The 19,433-nt window shown below is 36.6% G+C and overlaps 1 protein-coding gene across 4 annotated transcripts; it reads right to left on the bottom strand.

Annotated features, from left to right (window-relative positions):
* Window positions 1-2,154: 2,154 nt before the first annotated feature.
* LOC117343439 (cytochrome P450 3A8-like) lies at window positions 2,155-16,304 on the bottom strand. Of its 4 annotated transcripts, none has more exons than XM_033905783.1 (15): window positions 16,177-16,304; window positions 13,652-13,750; window positions 12,195-12,291; window positions 11,724-11,776; window positions 11,126-11,222; window positions 9,466-9,588; window positions 8,919-9,007; window positions 7,541-7,689; window positions 6,628-6,749; window positions 6,446-6,521; window positions 5,203-5,360; window positions 4,631-4,719; window positions 4,218-4,355; window positions 3,730-3,892; window positions 2,155-3,106 (listed from the first exon to the last, which is right to left on the bottom strand). In XM_033905783.1, the coding sequence occupies exons 2-15, from the start codon at window positions 13,732-13,734 to the stop codon at window positions 3,035-3,037; spliced, it is 1,509 nt and encodes a 502-aa protein (XP_033761674.1). In that variant the 5' UTR covers window positions 13,735-13,750; window positions 16,177-16,304; the 3' UTR covers window positions 2,155-3,034. The 4 variants fall into 4 exon arrangements, with proteins under 4 accessions (XP_033761674.1, XP_033761672.1, XP_033761673.1 ...); XM_033905781.1 differs by having other exon boundaries at window positions 13,652-13,805; window positions 16,177-16,297; XM_033905782.1 differs by having other exon boundaries at window positions 13,652-13,794; window positions 16,177-16,297.
* Window positions 16,305-19,433: the final 3,129 nt, after the last annotated feature.

Here is a 19,433-nt window from a genome sequence, read left to right as displayed (position 1 = left end):
TAATATACCGTGTTATGTTTGTGGACAGTTAATATACCCGTGTTATGTTTGTGAACAGTTAATACACCGTGTTATGTGTGTGAACAGTTAATACACCGTGTTATGTGTGTGAACAGTTAATATACCGTGTATTGTTTGTGAACAGTTAATATATCGTGTTATGTTTGTGAACAGTTAAAACACCGTGTTATGTTTGTGAACAGTTAATATACCGTGTTATGTTTGTGAACAGTTAATACACCGTGTCATGTTTGTGAATATTTAATATACCGTGTTATATTAGTGAACTGTTAATATACCGTGTAATGTTTGTAAACAGTAAATATACCGTGTTATGTTTGTGAACAGTTAATATACCCGTGTTATGTTTGTGAACAGTTAATACACCGTGTTATGTGTGTGAACAGTTAATACACCGTGTTATGTTTGTGAACAGTTAATATACCGTGTAATGTTTGTAAACAGTTAATATACCGTGTTATGTTTGTGAACAGTTAATATACTGTGTTATGCTTGTGAACAGTTAATAAACCGTGTTATCTTTGTGAACAGTTAATACACCGTGTTATGTTTGTGAACAGTTAATATGCCGTGTTATGTTTGTGAACAGTTAATATACCGAGTTATGTTTGTGAACAGGTAATACACCGTGTTATGTGTGTGAACAGGTAATACACCGTGTTATGTTTGTGAACAGTTGATATACCATGTTATGTTTGTGAACAGTTAATACACCATGTTATGTTTGTGAACAGTTAAAAAATACCGTGTTATGTTTGTGAACAGTTAATACACCATGTTATGTTTGTGAACATTTAAAAAATACCGAGTTATGTTTGTGAACAGTTAATATACCGTGTTATGTTTGTGAACAGTTAATATACCATGTTATGTTTGTGAACAATTAATATACCGTGTTATGTGTGTGAACAGGTAATACACCGTGTTATGTTTGTGAACAGTTAATATACCATGTTATGTTTGTGAACAGTTAATATACCGTGTTATGTTTGTGAACAGTTAATATACCGTGTTATGTTTGTGAACAGTTAATACACCGTGTCATGTTTGTGAACAGTTAATATACCGTGTAATGTTTGTGAACAGTTAATATATCGTGTTATGTTTGTGAACAGTTAATACACCATGATATGTTTGTGGACAGTTAATATACCGTGTTATGTTTGTGAACAGTTAATATGCCGTGTGATGTTTGTGAACAGTTAATATACCGTGTAATGTTTGTGAACAGTTAATACACCATGATATGTTTGTGGACAGTTAATATACCGAGTTATGTGCGTGAACAGGTAATACACCGTGTTATGTTTGTGAACAGTTAATATACCGTGTTATGTTTGTGAACAGTTAATATGCCGTGTTATGTTTGTGAACAGTTAATATACCGTGTAATGTTTGTGAACAGTTAAAAAATACACCATGATATAATTGTGAACAGTTAATACACCATGAAATGTTTGTGGACAGTTAATACACCATGATATGTTTGTGGACAGTTAATATACCGTGTTATGTTTGTGAACAGTTAATATACCATGTTATGTTTGTGAACAGTTAATATACCGTGTTATGTTTGTGAACAGTTAATATACCTTGTTATGTTTGTGAACAGTAACTATACAATGACATGTTTGTGAACAGTTTATATACAGTGTTAAAATGTACACTTGATATACTGTATTTTATTTTGCTACAGGAGTTTCCTAACAACAGTTATTAAACTATATTTGGCACTCTAACGTTTGACTGTAGAGACCATTGGCAAGATATCAGTATGGAACCATTTGTACTTATTATGTTTGCGTAAAGCTAACATACTTGTATGTATACAAAAGTTTCTTACCAAAAGGGTAAGGATATGGGTCTTCCCTTCTGAAACAAACAGTTTTGGCCTTAAGCGTCACTGACCAGTCCTATAAGACGGGTGAATGGTGTCATTTTATCTTTACTAAATTCCTAATTAAAGAAGTTATATGCTTTCCATACAAGTCATGCAATCCATTATATGCCATTTTATCGTTACTGAATTCCTAATTAATGAAGTGATGTGTTTTCCACACAGGCCATGCAATCCATTATGTATTATGAAGAGGAAGAGATGGTCGATATCAAACAATACAGTACGCCACCCAATATTGAGGTTGAAACAATTTAATTAAATTTCTTTATCAACGAAATTCGACCCACGTGTGGCAGCGAAGAATGCATGTATACATCAGTATAGAGTAACATAAATGACAGGCTAATGAAATGCATAAACATTCTTCTTATTCTAAAATTGACAATATAACTTCTGAAACTTGGCAAGGATTCGATTTGATGAAAAATCTATATAGTATCTAAATCAGGTTTTGATTTGATAAAACATCGATATAGTATCTAAATAAGGTTTCGATTGGATTAAAATTATATATAGTTTCTAAATCAGGTTTTGATTGGATAAAAAATCTATATAGTATCTTAATAAGATTTTGACACATGATTTATTTTTAGATTATTCTTCAACCATACATACTACAAGTTACCGGTGTGAAATATATATCTTTTATATAATTACTTAATTCGTTACAAATTTCTTCTTTCACGTTCTGATAGTCAATTGCATTACGCTACACCAATAATTAACTATCAATTTGAAATTGTTTTCCTTGTTTGGGTTGACATAGAAACATACACATTAATACTTTTAATAGACAATAAACACAAATGTCTGGGTTTCCTTCCTCGAGGACATTGTGTGTACCTTCGTACGGGTACCTTTGTAATGGTGCGTAATTGGCTCAGAACATTTTCCAGCATTGGGCTGGTAAAGAGGTTTTTTATCACATCTTCAAAGCCCTCTTATGAAGTTACTACATATGTGTATACCGCTATATTTAACAAAACATCATCGGGTTATTGATCAAAGTTATACCCATCAAAGAAGCGCGCAAATATTTGTAAACGTTAGTCAACAAACAGAAAAGGTCAACTCTGTACGGTGTGGTGTCCATTACACTCCAGTAAAATATTATCACTTTCTCCTTTCGAATTTCATCACAAATCCTTTTGGCCGATTTCCAAGCTTCATTATCTCGATAGGCACCTGTAAATAAAACAGGACACCGACCGTTATCCGATGATTTACATACTCTCAACTATTATCGAATATCAGCACATTAACTTAAATATGTAAATCACAAAAATACTCTGATTATATCAGTAAATTAGCAATACAATTATAGCAATTAACTAGCAATATGTTGATATAAGGTGTAAGAAATAGCGTTAAATTAATTAGTATACCACTAATGTATCTATCACTTCTCTAACGCACTAAATCTTGTATATCATCACTTCCGGTATGTCACCTACATAGACACCAACAACTACAAGCATCATTCAAACAAAACAACTGGATCAACAACTATGTTGTGTATTGTCACTACAAACTTTGTGCTCATTAACTGTTTTTGAAGTACAAATATCCTTATCCGACAGCAAATATTGACCTACTAATTACCACAAAAGCAAAACAAGTGCAGTCCTACCAAGAAAATTCCGACCAGGTGGTCAATTATCGTCGGATACCCACAGCTGATTGAGCTACGCTACCCTATAATGACGTGTAGCGTAGTGTAGTGTCATCAACAGGGGGTATCCGACGAGTGGGGACATTGTAAGGCAACAATTTCCAATGAAGGATGTTGTAATTATCAAAAATCGCACCTTGGTATTCGGGCTCTTAATTGGTCTGTAATTCTGCAATATCCGGGCAATGGCCATCTTCATTTCAAGTAAGGCCAATCTCAGTCCAATACAGTTCCGCGGCCCCGCTCCGAATGGGAGGAACACAAACGGGTCCATCTTAGCTTTGGCTTCAGCTGAAAACCTGTAAAACATTTAAATGATCTATACAAATGGTTCTCATGGGATATTTATAAATATACACATCTGGAAACCTTTATATATATGACAGACTTTATATGTCCGTTCCCTGGTTCCACACTGGAGGGTCTTTTTCGGGAGCCCAATCAGAAGAGAGGCCAACGGAAAAGCTGTGGATAGAGACACGATCTCATGGGAGGCACATTACTCTCTTTTCTACACGAGAGTAAACTTTGAACTTTATGTATCCTAAATAACACCAGAAAAGGATGCATTTTCACTCGCGCTAGCTATCACTTTGAGCAAGAAATTCTGCTAAGCTACCTTACCTCTCTGGGATGAACTTCTCCGGTTCCGGCCAAAATTCCGGATCCCTCTGTATAGCGCCAACGGGAATATTCACGATCATTCCCTTTGGTATCTCGATATTTCCTATAGTGACGTCCCGAGAAGCCACGCGGTCAATTCTACAAAGTTTGATAATAAAAACGTTAAGATACAAGGCAGTATCGGACTAATAGACAACAAACAATTCGGACATTAAGGTAAAATAAGTCTATGTCTACATACAGAGTAAATAACAAGAGTTCGCACCTTGTGTTATACCATGTTTTCATCAATAAAGGATTGTACAAAAGCAACTTTAAAGAAACAATTCATTAATATCATAAATGAAAAAGTGTGTCATTGTCTTCGGGACTGGTTAATGATATCACTTAATCGTTAAAACCATAAACCATACCTTGAAGCAAGAGGGAAAAGTCTCATTGTCTCGTGTATACACATCTCCAGGTAGGTCAGCTCGTGAACATTGTCATAGTTAGGGGTGGCCTGTTAAAAGCAAAACTTGCAGAAAGTACTATATAGTTGATCGGTTTCGTTTCTCAAGCAGAGTAAGTGCTATTTCATATATAAATTATAGTTTTGTATTAATATTGATCACGTTATCTCCTTTGTATTTGGATACAGATATGGAGAATAAGACCAGGTGTTCCGGACGAGAAAGCGTCTTCTGCTTCATCGACGATGCCCGCCATACGAAGCCAGGACTACTCAAGAGTTTCAGTAAATTACATAACGCAATTGTGTCGGTATACCGTGATTATACTGTCGAATATAAAAGTTGTACTGGTGACGCGTAGCTCCATTTCTCCCCGGAACTTTTAAAACACAATAGGGGTATTCCACTATTAGTTAATTTGATAACGAGGTAATGAACAGGAAAATGATACATTACTAGGACATTCTGTAATTTTCATGTATTGTTTATCATTTTTCCTGTGTATCGATGATCTCTGTATTCCCACCACTTACCTTGCCAAGCTTTTCATCAATCTCTTGAATGACCTTGTCACAGATATCCGGATAGATGCAAAAGTGATATGTGACAAAGGTCAACGTGCTTGCGGTCGTGTCGTAGCCGGCCAGGAAAAACAGCACAGCCTGGGACGCTATTTCGGATTCCGTGAGTACTATCAATACAGAGATTCCGACATTGAGAGATAATATCGTTTAACAAGAGGCCTAATGGGCCTGTATCGCACAGCAAGTATTCAAAAGAACTGGTTTCTGTTCTTTAACAAATTTGAACCCTGTGACCCTGAATATGGATAAAAGACTTTTCCGTTTGCTAAGTTTTTGTACCTCTTCCAAGAAACTTAAAAGCTAAATGTCATGATTCCATGCCTCTTGGTTGACCAGGAAATAAAAGTCATTTAAATATTTTAACAAAGCCATTCCTTTACAAAACCACTGTTGTACGTCATCCCAGGAAACGATCACCCGACTAAAGGAAAACGTTGACGCCAGACAGACGGACGGACGGACGACGAACCACAACATAAGCTCACTTGTCTCTCTTTTAATAAGGAGTTTTAGATTAATCATTTGTCATCACATGTACGATTTTTACTATGTCTGTTTCAAATTGAAAGAATCAATCATATTTTGTTACGGAATCGGAAAACAATCATGACAAGGTATTTAAAGAGGATATACATCTTTACTCACAGAGTACTTTTTTTCTAAAACACATTTTGATTTCTTTAAAACAAGAATATCTGGCGATCAAAAACATACAAATGCCCGACGACGTAGATTTTCTTCGGCCACTCTAGTTTGTTTTCCAATAGCAAGACCCCTCGCGCGCTTCCAATCGGGGCAACAAGATTGATTAATAAAGTTGATATGACTTGTTGTAAAAAAATATATAAAGTTTATACATACAATCACGGACCACATCGATCAGATTTGCCTGAAGCAACTTAAAATTAAGAGCTCTAAAGCCCATCTGATTAATCAGACTTTTCCGAAACTGCGTACCTCGATCGTTTCTTACAATGTATCCAATAGGGAGAGTTTACGACTAAGCATAGGATTAGCCTGATTGTGTCAATATGTTCGATATTAATAAAGTTATTTCTTAATAGTAACATCCATGCTTCCCCAACCTGTGCGATAAGTAGATGCGCACGATGCATGAAGAAAATCATAATCTTTTTAATTTAAATCCTATCAAAGAGTCTGTCACGATGGATGTGTGTGGCGTTTAACCTACCTGTTTTACCGGAGGTTTTGTCTTGTTCCTCAGTATCTTCTGCGTCTGCCATGATACTCATGAAATCTGTATATACCTAAAATTCAAAGTCTCATACATTCAATTGTCGTGTAAATTATAATTTTTTCTGCGATGTAATATAGTCATGTTAGTACTTAGAAACAGACCCCTAGAATACGTACCCCTGGATTAGCTCTTCGTTCCTTAAGAGCGTTTTTGGTCGCTTTGACAAAAAAAGTTGAGGCTTTTTTTACGAATGATATGCCTAGGAGTCGAGGGATCCGGGCCAAGACTGGTAAAAACACTGAAACCAAGCGCAATGATTAAATAATTCTGCTGACTGGCAGTAAATAAACAGACCTTTTTGAGGAACATTGATATGATAAACATATCCGGTCAGAATTCCAAGTCTGGAAATATACATGTAACCCTTTTCTGTTTGTTGTGAAATTGTGAATGCTTAAGTTAATGACTGGTTTAGTTTGGTTTAGTTTGGTTTGTTTCGTTTAACGTCCTATTGACTGCAGGGGTTCTTTAAGGAAGTGCCTGGGCTTGGAATCGGAGGACAGCCGATTACCCGGAGAAAAACAATTGGCCTACGGTCAGTACCAGGCAACTGTCCCACTTGGGTTTCGAACTCGCGACCCAGAGGTGGAGGGCTAGTGATAAAGTGTCTGGACACCTTAACTACTTATGTTAATGAGAAGCTATGTCACCACGATTTGAAAAGTCATTCACCTTGGAATATCATTCTAAACACTAAATCAGTATGATTTATTTGCTGTTAAGCATTCATCAAGACATTTCACTAATACCTTTTTATCATTTCACCTACAAACTTTAATAGAATATCACTCATTAAAAACATTGCAAATACAATGCAGGCACTTAACAAACTTCTCAAATATACCATTGACATAATTTATTGCAGCCTTCAATGAAATATAGAACACCTGGTGCCACATACAAAAAAAAACACGGACATTAATACTGAGAACACATATCACAATCAAGTCCATGCAGCTAAATCCTCTTTAAAAGAACTTTTGATTTTGATAAAAACACATTGTATGAAATTTGATAAATTATACTCACTAGATAGTATCCCAATAGTTGCAAACCATTTAGAATCTCTGAATAAAAACGCATTCTTCATGAAAGGGTCGTCTGGGTTTTTTTGTGCATCAACTTTAAGTCCGAAACCTGTGCTAGCGATAACATCCATAGTAAAGGCTGACAGCAATCTGTGATGAAAATACCAGACATATACTTTTATATTACAGGGAATAGAGTCATATGGTAGCACTAAAGTGATATCTATGCGTTAAGAAACTGAAGCACCCAGAGAAACCACTACACTTAGACAGGTGACGCCATACCTTTTCACGTCAAATCGGGAAATCAATTTGTTAAAACGCAAGTGCACTACCACTTCGCCGTCCGACCATTCTTAGCAAGATAATTATTACACATTTAACTTAAAGGCAAACAATGGTTGGATAAGGTACTATTATGTACATAGGGTACCAAATGATGGGTCTGCTGGTGAGATTTACCAAGCGTTACTCTAATACATAGAAACAAGATTAAACTTGTGACAAACTTCAGTAAGTAAAATATAACCATGGTGATAGAAATGAAGTATTTAAAGCATGTGTTAAATGACGAGAAGCTTTGTCTTATACAATCCATTGATCTTGCTGTGTGGTGAGCTCTGCTGGTAGACTTGACGTCACGTGATACAACTGTCGATGTAACATACCCTAGTGGCAGAGAAATCGTTAACAGGTAAAACAACAGACAAGCATGTCAATGATTGGAAATTCTTTTTCTCATCAAGGGTTGACCACTTGTAAAATAATTGCATGACGACGCAACGACAATGTAATGACGTCATGGCAACAATGAATGATGTCCCTTTGACAATTCAACCACGTCACATCAACATTGTCTTGCATTGATGTAATGTCAATATTAGATAAATACGAGTGCGAAAACTGGGCAAGAGATAATCATCATTCACTCTCATGGGAATCGGACGACGGACTTCACACGGACAACAGACGGACGACAAACGTCAGACGGACGGCAGACGCAGCACCATGGCATAAATTCATTTGGCCCTTCTGACTGGGTGAGCGAAAAGCAAGTAGTCCAGGAGAGAAAATATTTATTTCAATACGTATGTCAAACAATTGTTGGCATATTATGCATGTTATCAACCAAATTCAATAATATCTCGGTATTTCATATTGAGCTTTTCGGGGTCAGCCCTACCAACAATATGCGAGAAATAACCAAAACGAACACCACTTGAAATCTGCTTTAATGGAATACGTAATTGGAAGTAATGATGTTATCATCTAAAAATAAATATTTTTTCAACAACATAGTAGAAATGTACACTTCAAATTAACGCCTTTTTTTAATTTAAGTCAAACAAACAAATAAAATGTAACAGATGATGCCTTACTTGTGAATATCGATGTCCTCATCTGTTGCTATCTTACTTTCAATGTTTTCCATCATCCGATCACCGGCAGAGTTGATCAAAGGCGTCATCTGTAAAGAAACACATCTATTTCTATAGACAAATCAACTTCACTACTTACGTCAATGCTGGAAAACCGTATGATATTGCGTTTATGACGTCATAATCATTGTGAAATCCCAACGTAACTTTCCTATAAAGATAAATTCCATCCTACCTTATTGCAATCAATTTTATATCTAATACAAAAATTAAGATTATTTCGTTTGGTCATTATGGTATTATGTTAAGTGATAGAGTCATAGATATTCAATCTATACATAAAAAAAGCTTTCAAAGAGTTTAGTTATGCCATCGTCTGTGTTGTGTTACCTGTACGTTATGATATTTTATTTACCTGTCGTAATTTCTTGGCACCGAAGGTTGGTTTTGCGTTACCTGTACGTTATATTATTTTATTTACCTGTCGTAATTCCTTGGCACCGAAGGTTGGTGTTGTGTTACCTGTACGTTATGATATTTTATTTACCTGTCGTAATTTCTTGGCACTGAAGGTCGGCGTCATTATATTCCTCACGTTTCTCCAGTGGTCGTCCTTTAGAAGCGTTAGCATTTGTGACAGCTCAACGTCCACTACGTCCGCGAAACTCCCCTGTGGGTAATCAATCAGTATTGTTCGTGATTAACAAGGACGTGAACAACATTTGACGGTACACCATTATGTGCATGCCAGTACGCACGCGTGTGTTCTTGAGGCTGAGGTTTATTTTATTTAACGTCATATAAACAGCCAGAGTCATTTAAGGACGTGCCAGGTTGTGGAGGTGGAGGAAAGCCACAGGGGTGGATGGCTTGTGATAAAGTGTCGGACACCTTAACCACTCGGCCACCCAGGAGGGACTATGTCCTTTAGTTTAAGTATAAATGTAATAGTAGATTAACGCTCTGACGAATGAGCTAAAAATGAGTGCTTTCTTGTCGAGTAGATAGGGTACAGCTATTACTGTCCTCTGTATAAACGACCCAGGGAGGACTATCTTTTTCTAAACACTTACTGGGTAGTGTCGCAGTAAATGTTTAACTGCTGACGTCAATTGATAATCTGCATCTCAATTAAACTGAACTTTTGTTTATTGACTGGACTTGTGAAATATTATGCTATCTGCCTAAATAATACTGTGGAATTCTAGTTAAATAATTATTTATGTGGAATTTAAGTTAACTACGTAATTCTGTGGAATTATAGTTAACTAATTGATTATGTGAAATTTTAATTAACTAAGTAATTCTGTTGAATTTTAGTTAACTAATTGATAATGTGGAATTATAGTTAACTAATTGATTATGTGGAATTCTAGTTAACTAATTAATTATGTGAAATTATAGTAAACTAATTACTTCTGTGGAATTCTAGTTAACTAACTAATTGTGTGGAATTCTAGTTAACTAACTAATTGTGTGGAATTCTAGTAACTAAGTAATTGTGTGGAATTCTAGTTAACTAACTAATTGTGTGGAATTCTAGTTAACTAACTAATTGTGTGGAATTCTAGTTAACTAACTAATTGTGTGGAATTCTAGTTAACTAACTAATTGTGTGGAATTCTAGTTAACTAACTAATTGTGTGGAATTCTAGTTAACTAACTAATTGTGTGGAATTCTAGTTAACTAACTAATACTGTGGAATTCTAGATAACTAAGTAATTCTGTTGAAATCTAGTTAACTAATTACTTCTGTAGAATTCTAACTGAGTAATTTTGTGGAATTCTAGTTAACTAAATAATTATGTAGACTTCCAGTTAACTAATTAATTATGTGGAATTCTAGTTAACCAATCAATTCTGTTGAATTCTAGCTAACTGATTATTACTGAGGAAGTATAATTAACTAATTAATACTGTGGAATTTTAATTATCAATACTGAGGAATTCTAATTAACTAATTAATACTGTGGAATTCTAATTAAGAAATTAACCATGAAGAATTAAATACTTTTTACACGTTATTTGCCTTCAATCTACTTTGTAGTTATAATAACGCCAATAAAAGAACTAGATTGGATTATTATTAACCGAGCTATCACAGTAAGACAGTGGTAACAGTGTGTGTTTACATTAAGTCGTTAAAATATTATCCAAAGATTTCATGAGCCTTCATAAAATGATTTCCGTTAAAATGTCCACTCACCCGTCTATTGACAAAGCTGTTGAACTGCTTCACCATAATTTCCTTTAGTAGTTTAGGCTCGGCGATATACAAGATAGGATGTCGAGATTCAAAGGTCCTGTAACAAATGTTATTCACTTTTTACACCAAACAACTTTTTATTGCAACTTATAATAAAACAATGACCAATAAGGGCAATTCCCGGTAATGTCATACCATCGCCGATTACTTCAGGTATTCCCCTACGTTTCTGCGAATTTTCCGAATACTTCTGGATAGTTCTGCATTTCTTTCTATATACTTCTAGTACAAAAGTTCTGCATTTCTTTCTGGATACTTCTAGTACAAAAGTTCTGCATTTCTTTCTGGATACTTCTAGTACAAAAGTCCTGCATTACTTTATAGATATTCTTGTACAAAAGTCCTGCATTACTTTCCAGATACTTCTAGTACAAAAGTTCTGCATTTCTATCTGGATACTTCAAGCACAAAAGTTCTGCATTTCTGTCCAGATACAGCTATTGTTCTATTGTCTTCAGTATTGTTTCTTGGTTCTTCACTTGGAAGCTATTGTTGTACATCATAATAACGTTTAACTAGTACGTATAACTGTACTTACCCGAATATTCTGCCATACTTTTTATAGAATGTCATATCGGCCTGTACGACTCCCTACAAAGTGTAAAAACAACCCGGCAAATAATTATTTTTGTATAGAACAGTATTATACTGTAAATCACTTAGATTTCGCGAATATGGCTCTTCAAACATATTCGCGCATACATTGTTTCGCGAATGCTGATCTAGAAATAATTTTAAATTAAAAAATGATGAACTTTTAGAGTCATGAACTATGCAAGATTCGTATATCGGTAAATGATAGCTTGGCCACCATCCAAAGGTGTTATTTTCGTAGAAGTAAATCGTGACGGATTTGAGGTTCACCTCGTGTGTTAACGCGAAAAATATGATTTTCAGTAGCATCGATAATTCATTTTGTTTATAATGATAATAGTTTCAGTATCCAAGTCAGATTTAATTAAAGCATTGTCAAAGTCAAAAATCCTAAATATATCCAATATGCAATTACCTCTTTGAACAATGTCCTGAAATTTCCAAAAACTGGATTTGGCTTTGGCCCATCAATCCCCATTTTCTTGAAAGTATTATGATCCCAAGACATGAAGCTACAAAATAGAAAATTATATCTGTTAAACAGCCGTTGAGAATTCAATATGGTGTAGTTTTTATTTTAGGGGCTTATTATTTCCAGTCGGACCGATCGCGAGACCGCGAGTATTAATTTCGCGCAGCCATGCTTTGAAAAAAGTATGCAGCTAACACTGCGTTTGGTATATTTATGTTCATGCTGTTTTTAATAACCGCAAATACAGTGAAGTTAAATTGCCAGCTATACAGCAGATCACCTATCGCAGTTAGAACGAACTTATAATCACTGGTTTGTGAGGTACAAGAAATCAAGGACCAGCTTATAATGAATGAATCAAGAAAGAACTATGCGAAATAAAAGAAAACGCAAAACAAATTAACAGACAGTTAATTTGAAAATTGATGCTTCATCTAAAATTACTAGATTTCCACGAATCATTAAACATTTTAAAAGGCCAAAAATGTAAACATTGGACGGCCGTCAGATTGTATCTATTCCATACGAATGCAGTCTTTGTAGAGTATCAGTCGTTCGTGTCTATCTAACACAGATTGTATTAATATTTAAACATTACTGTGTATACTGCTTTTATAACCTAGATTATCTTACACTTTCGATCAATTTACTTGATCTTTTCCATATGGGTTTTAGACTCATTTTTACATGTATAAATGGAGAATTGTCAATCGTTGCTATATACATACATTAATCTAAACATTTCATCGGCGTGATGGTTGTTTACTTCAAACTGGGAAATAACTACACAATATGCACCAAGTTCAATACAGAGTGACGTACACAATTAAAAATGTATTTTACAACCTTTGGTACTGCCATCCTCGAATCGCAATATATATAACTACTTAAATATGGTATTACCATCCTCGAATCGCAATAAAGGCACGGAGGCTGATAATTGACAATAAGTGATATGAGGGAACGGGCCTTGGGATTTTTTTCTTTCATTCTGTTGTTACAGTATGAAATGGTAAGTGATGTTTATCGTTAACCTAGAAAGAAGTTTTACATAAGGTCCATACCAGGTTGAAAATCTTTACTCACATGAGTAGAAGGATAACAAGTTTTCCATTAAAATTTCCAAAAACCTTACCTAAAATAAGCACTTCTTTAATTCAAATCTTTTGTGTTCCCATGTTATGATTAATTGCAATAAGTTACAGCTTCATATACATGTATAAAGTGTACTTGGCAAATTCTAAATATACTTCAACATGTAGATGATTTAATATATAGAAAATTATAGATTTGCATTACTGTCACTATGCTTTGTATAAAAAGGAAAATAAAAACATTTTGCAATTTTGCAAAAAAAAAAAATGAAAAAAAAACCTAGAAAGAAGTTAATGAGTACATACACGACGTAGGCTACAATCATCCCAACCAATAACAACACCCATTGTAGCCAGGTCGGGACATCCACCAAACCAAGCACGTCCATGGTTACACCGGTAGTCCTGTGTATAATGATAAACCAAACAGGATCTTCATACAGACAGTTCTGTAAATAAACTAAGCACAATCATTGTTAAACAAAAAATGCTGTCAAATCAGTTATTAAGACAGCTAGGTGAATAGATTAGATCCGAGTTATATCCCCACATTGCGGTATGTTTAACTCAACCCTAAGTGATTCCACAAATTTTACAAATATCATGTCGTCGTCAAATACCAAGATCATACTTTAGACCTGTTTGTTTATCAAATGGCCATTAGAACTGCTGAAGACAGGTTAGCCTGGGTTTCCTTTAGCCCTGACACCATGTTTGGTGTAAAATGGTATCAGACACTAGCGGATCCAGGAGGAGGGGGTCCTGGGTCCTGGGGTCCCCCCCCCCCCCCCCCCCCCCCCCCATTATCGGATGAGGAAAATCATAAACCTATGCCAAACAGCCCCCCCCCCCCCCCCCCCCCCTTTTCAAATTCCTGGATCCGCGCCTGTCAGAGGGCCAGAGAAAACTCGGGCTAAAGACAGGTATGATTTAGTATTATATATATAATCTTATTATTTCCATGTTGTTCTCCCTTGGCCATCAAATTACATGTTTAGTCATCAACGAAAACACCTCCTGGACGTTGCTGATTATGGCTCAGATCAAGTTTTGTAAGCCATCAAATTATGCTTGACTATGATGAAGCTGACGAAGTTTGAATTGAGTACAATGTTACACACGGCATCATTATATCGGGGGTATCGTTGTATAAAATTATCGTTACCCTCGACTATTGACCGACACCGGAAATAGCTCCAGCCTGAAGCGAGGAGAGACGAACACACAAACTGGCAGCAGTAAGTAATTTTGTAATATTTCTTATATTAAATTATATTTGCAAATTGATTGATCATATAACAGGATAGATGTTTGTGTTCTGGATACCTATCATTAACTTTATGAATGAATGGAAAATACATGTTAGTTTAATTAAATTAAGGTGCTTAGTACCGTCGTTTTCGCTCGTCCAAATATGTTTTCAGCTGTTTAACATATCTAAACGTTGTGTGAAACGGAAGATACAGATACAAAAAGTTGAAAACTTGTAATCATTAACATCTTATATCATCTTTTAAGGCCAAATATTGCTAATATCCCAGTAAAATGACATTTATTTCTTTACTTATTGCACGGCGGATAGTTTTTTTTGTGTACGGCGTATAGATGAAAACTATACGCCGTACACAAGTGCAAAATGTTTTTGTCAATTTTCCACTCTTTGCTGTACAGACTCGTCACAAATATTGATTCAACATAATACCTATGATATATTTATCAAATCTCGACCGATACTTTACATGTTAGCACCTTAGTTTTTTGCGAATTCCAGGTTCATGTCCACGGAACTCACAAAATTTACCGGTACTACGTACATGTTGCACATGTTTATTTATTTCTGTGTACATTATTTGAATCCCTTTGTGCCATGAAATGTCCACTGACATCTGTCCTACTATGTGATCAATCAATTTGCAAATATAATGTTGCTTACCAAGAAATATTACAAAATTACTTACTGCTGCCAGTTTGTGTGTTCGCCTCTCCTCGCTTCAGGCTGGAGCTATTTCCGGTGTCGGTCATACACAGTAATTATGCTCGATTAATGTTGTGCATATTACTGAACCGTGCGTTACTCATAGTCTCAAAACTGAGTCCCTGTGGAGATATATATCTATCATTCAAGCCACAGGGCCATGTCTAGTGTTATAAGTAGAGCTAAATTTATTGTTTGTCTTTGTTTAACGTCCTATTAACAGCCATGGTCAGTTAAGGCGTGCATGGTTTTGCAGGTGGAGGAAAGCCGGAGTACCCGGAGAAAAACCACCGGTCAGTACCTGGCAACTGCCCCACGTAGGTTTCGAACTCGCAACCCAGAGGTGGAGGGCTAGTGATTAAGTGTCGGGACACCTTAACAACTCGGCCATCGCGGCCCCTGAATAGTTAGAAATACCTAAATGTTTATATAAATCTTTATATAGGTATTCTGGCTATTTTTATAATATATAACATAGCCCTGTTGCCTAGCTTTGATACTTTGTACCCATGCTGATTATATAGACACAACTTATTCTTTACGATCAAATGTAAACCATACTTCATGTGATGCATAAAGTAATACTCCAGGATATTCCTATCTCTCACTATATATTAGCTCATTGTTTGTTATCTACGTTATACATTTTAAACAGGAAATTTATCTACATGGCTGTCTGTGCACAGGTACTCGCCTCGTCTGTAAATATACTAAATTTATCATTGACAGACGAGGCATGAAATGGTGATCTATGTTGTCAGAGATGTAAAAATTTGAGCGAAGAAACTTTTTAAAACTATCTGAAAGTCTCTCTCGTAACTATACCTCATAAAACTGAGACTACAAATAAACTTACCTCAGTATTTGTCTGATGACCAACTGTAAATGGCGATCTAGATTGGAGTCAACAATATATATCGCCGAGAACGTACTGAATACTGACCTCAGCTGGTCTCACCACTCTGACAACTATAATACACGTGTGGTATGTCGGTCAGTGAGTGTGTGATTCCTATCGCTGACACCGCTCGATACGCCCTCCCTGTGTAGAAAGAGCACAGGGACCTGAGAATTCGTTACAGTCTTATGTGATTTAACATTCCATTGTGTGTATAGCACAGTTTCAGACCTTTTTGGGGGCTAGATTATATTGTTATTGCAGTGATGGGTTCACAGCCTGCGGAAATAATGACGAGCTTGATAAGAAATAAAGATCGTATACAAAAGTATAAAAGTTATCACTGTTTTGGCGAGCACTCGAAAGCATGGCCTTATTTGGGCAGGGGATTTCTCCACGACACGCTTACCTATCTTATACAGTACATAGTGTATATATATAAAGTCCTAATGGGTAGGGGTTAAATATGGGCGCCTTCCGGAAATTAATTGCCTCAGCTATAGATCATTGTCTTTACATCAGAACTAATAACACAACACTAAATTACGTATAATAGATACCCGTGCACCGGAAATTGCTATTACCGAAGCGAAACTGCTGGGTTGATGCCGTCAATGTTTTACACGACGTGTAAATTGTTTTATGTCAAGCTTATTATATGCATGTCATGGAGCCACTCGTCACATCTCGGCCGATTCCGTACCCACATAGGGTACCGGAATCGGCCGAGGTTAGCCGAATGGCCATAGAACCACGATCCGTATGTGTCTTTCAAAACATGTCTGTTTAAGCTTATAACATGCTGCCTGGTACCGCTAAATGCAAATTGACAAATCAATAGGCAATGGCAATTCATTATACTGCACGTTGAAAACGTCCCTCGCACCAACATTACACTAAATAAAAATAAAACAAAAAATAAAATGGCCAGATACACGACAGGTTGATCAATCGGTGAACGACAAGTTATCAAACCGCCATTGAAAAACTTTCGGGTGTTTGACCGCGTCCATCCAGCAGTTTCGCTTCGCTGATAGCAATTTCCGGTGTACCGTATATTTGTACGGTAATATATTTTATGCATCATAAATACTCAATACAGATATTTTAATCGGATAAAAAAGATAATCAGAGAGGCAATACTATTGATACTGTGAACAATTTTCGAGAAAACTTTTTACTGAATATAAACCACAAGCGAGTCCTACACCGTCGTGTGACGCGTGCACTGCTTCGCTTTTGGACTTTACGGTTCCTCTGGGGAAGGTTTTGTCCCCTTAAGATGAAATCGTGGAAATGAATGAATTTCAGATCGACAACCTATTTGGTTGTTTGGTGACCAGATCTTCCAACAGACCATAAGCATACCCCATGTACTTGTAGTCAAATTGGCCGACTTGTTTTTGTTTTCATTTTTACGAGGCTGATTAGAAAAGAGCTTATCAAAATAGGTAACAGGGCCTTGCAAAGACCTTCAATTTCACATATATTGACGATGTGTTGTATTTAAATAAAAAAAAATCTAACCTGTCCATGTCGATTGGATATTATATACGCAACAGGAAGGCGTAATGGAAAATAGCCTGTCCGCGCTGGGGCTCGAACTAGCGCCCTCTCGCTCTCAAGGCAAACATCCTACCAATAGGCTTATACACTAGGCCCTTCTCCTACAGCGTTCACCTGGAGTGGTCACGCTACCAAATATTTTTCGGGAGTTGTATGCTTTAAAGACTAACATTTTGTAATGAAAACATAAATAATGGCATTTTGTAACTCGCAACTCGCATTTTGTAACTCGAAACTCGCATTTTGTAACTCGCAACTCGCATTTTGCAACTCGCAACTCGCATTTTGTAACTCGCAACTCGCATTTTTCAACTCGCAACTCGCATTTTGCAACTCGCAACTCGCATTTTCCAACTCGCAACTCGCATTTTGTAACTCGAAACTCGCATTTTGCAACTCGCAACTCGCATTTTCAACTCGCAACTCGCATTTTCCAACTCGCAACTCGCATTTTGTAACTCGAAACTCGCATTTTGTAACTCGCAACTCGCATTTTCCAACTCGCAACTCGCATTTTCCAACTCGCAACTCGCATTTTGTAACTCGCAACTCGCATTTTGTAACTCGCAACTCGCATTTTCCAACTCGCAACTCGCATTTTCCAACTCGCAACTCGCAACTGACAAAAAGTGAACCTCCGTCTTGATGGGAGGAAACATTTTTTTCAGTTACCGAGTTATTGATTTATGGAATAGCTTGCCACAAATTGTTGTCGATGCTGATTCTGTCATAAAATTTGAAATAATGTTAGATGATCATTGGAAAAATAAACGTTATTATTCATGAATGTACAGGAACTAATATAAAGCTATTAATTACATAGGAAATATTTATATTATACTATGTATTGATATTGATATGGATATAGAGGCTACAAGCCTGCGTCCATTATTTATGCTAATAAATGCTAATAGATGCTTGTTGAAATGTCCAGTGGTTCTTTCTTCTCCGCGCTAGTTCTATATTCGCTAGCCATGGCTTCAGATTACGTACGTATGTGGCGGGACTGGACTGTGTCGATCATCGGTGACCAGGTAGCTCAATTGGTAGAGCATCCGGCTAGTGTTCAGAGGTCCCGTGTTCAGAGGTCCCAGGTTCGAACCCCGGTCTGGCCGCTACATTTTCTCCTCTCCTGTTAAAAAATTGGCGCCAAGCTAAAATACCCAAGGTGGTGGTAATAGGGTCTCGTGTGTCTTCGAGAGCGAAGACTTGGAAAACAAGGAGGGAGGTGTGTGAAGGGACTGGACTGGGTCGATCATCGGTGACCAGGTAGCTCAATTGGTAGAGCATCCAGCTAGTGTTCGGAGGTCCCGGGTTCGAACCCCGGTCTGGCCGCTACATTTTCTCCTCTCCTGTTACACGTGCACTCCACAACGTAATCGGAAGTCTTGGCTAGCGAAGATGACTTAAGCCGGATTTGAGGCGGCTGTTCTCTGTGGAACAGAATTCGAAGACGCTTACTCCCCCGGAACACCTGGTCTTATTCTTCTTGATCTCTATCAATGATCTCCATACAATTTTAGATCTTTTCACATTTCGTTCTCGTTTAATCGATTTTGAGTTAGAATTACGGTTTCGTTTCATATGTCGGTATTCTCTCTGGTTTTTTACTCAATCGTTTAAGTATGTGGATTTTCAAGTATGTGTTC

Source organism: Pecten maximus, chromosome 15, assembly GCF_902652985.1.
Source record: "Pecten maximus chromosome 15, xPecMax1.1, whole genome shotgun sequence".
NCBI lineage: Eukaryota > Metazoa > Mollusca > Bivalvia > Pectinida > Pectinidae > Pecten > Pecten maximus.
This window is presented reverse-complemented; position numbering and strand designations above follow the sequence as displayed.

Bases quoted from the DNA above. Each gene is read 5' to 3' on its own strand.
- LOC117343439 (XM_033905780.1), bottom strand. The intron at 5,361-6,445 runs GTAGGTTAAACG...CTGTATTGATAG, and splicing joins CAAAACCTCCGGTAAAACAG to TACTCACGGAATCCGAAATA. The intron at 4,356-4,630 runs GTATGGTTTATG...CAAACTTTGTAG, and splicing joins CTTTTCCCTCTTGCTTCAAG to AATTGACCGCGTGGCTTCTC.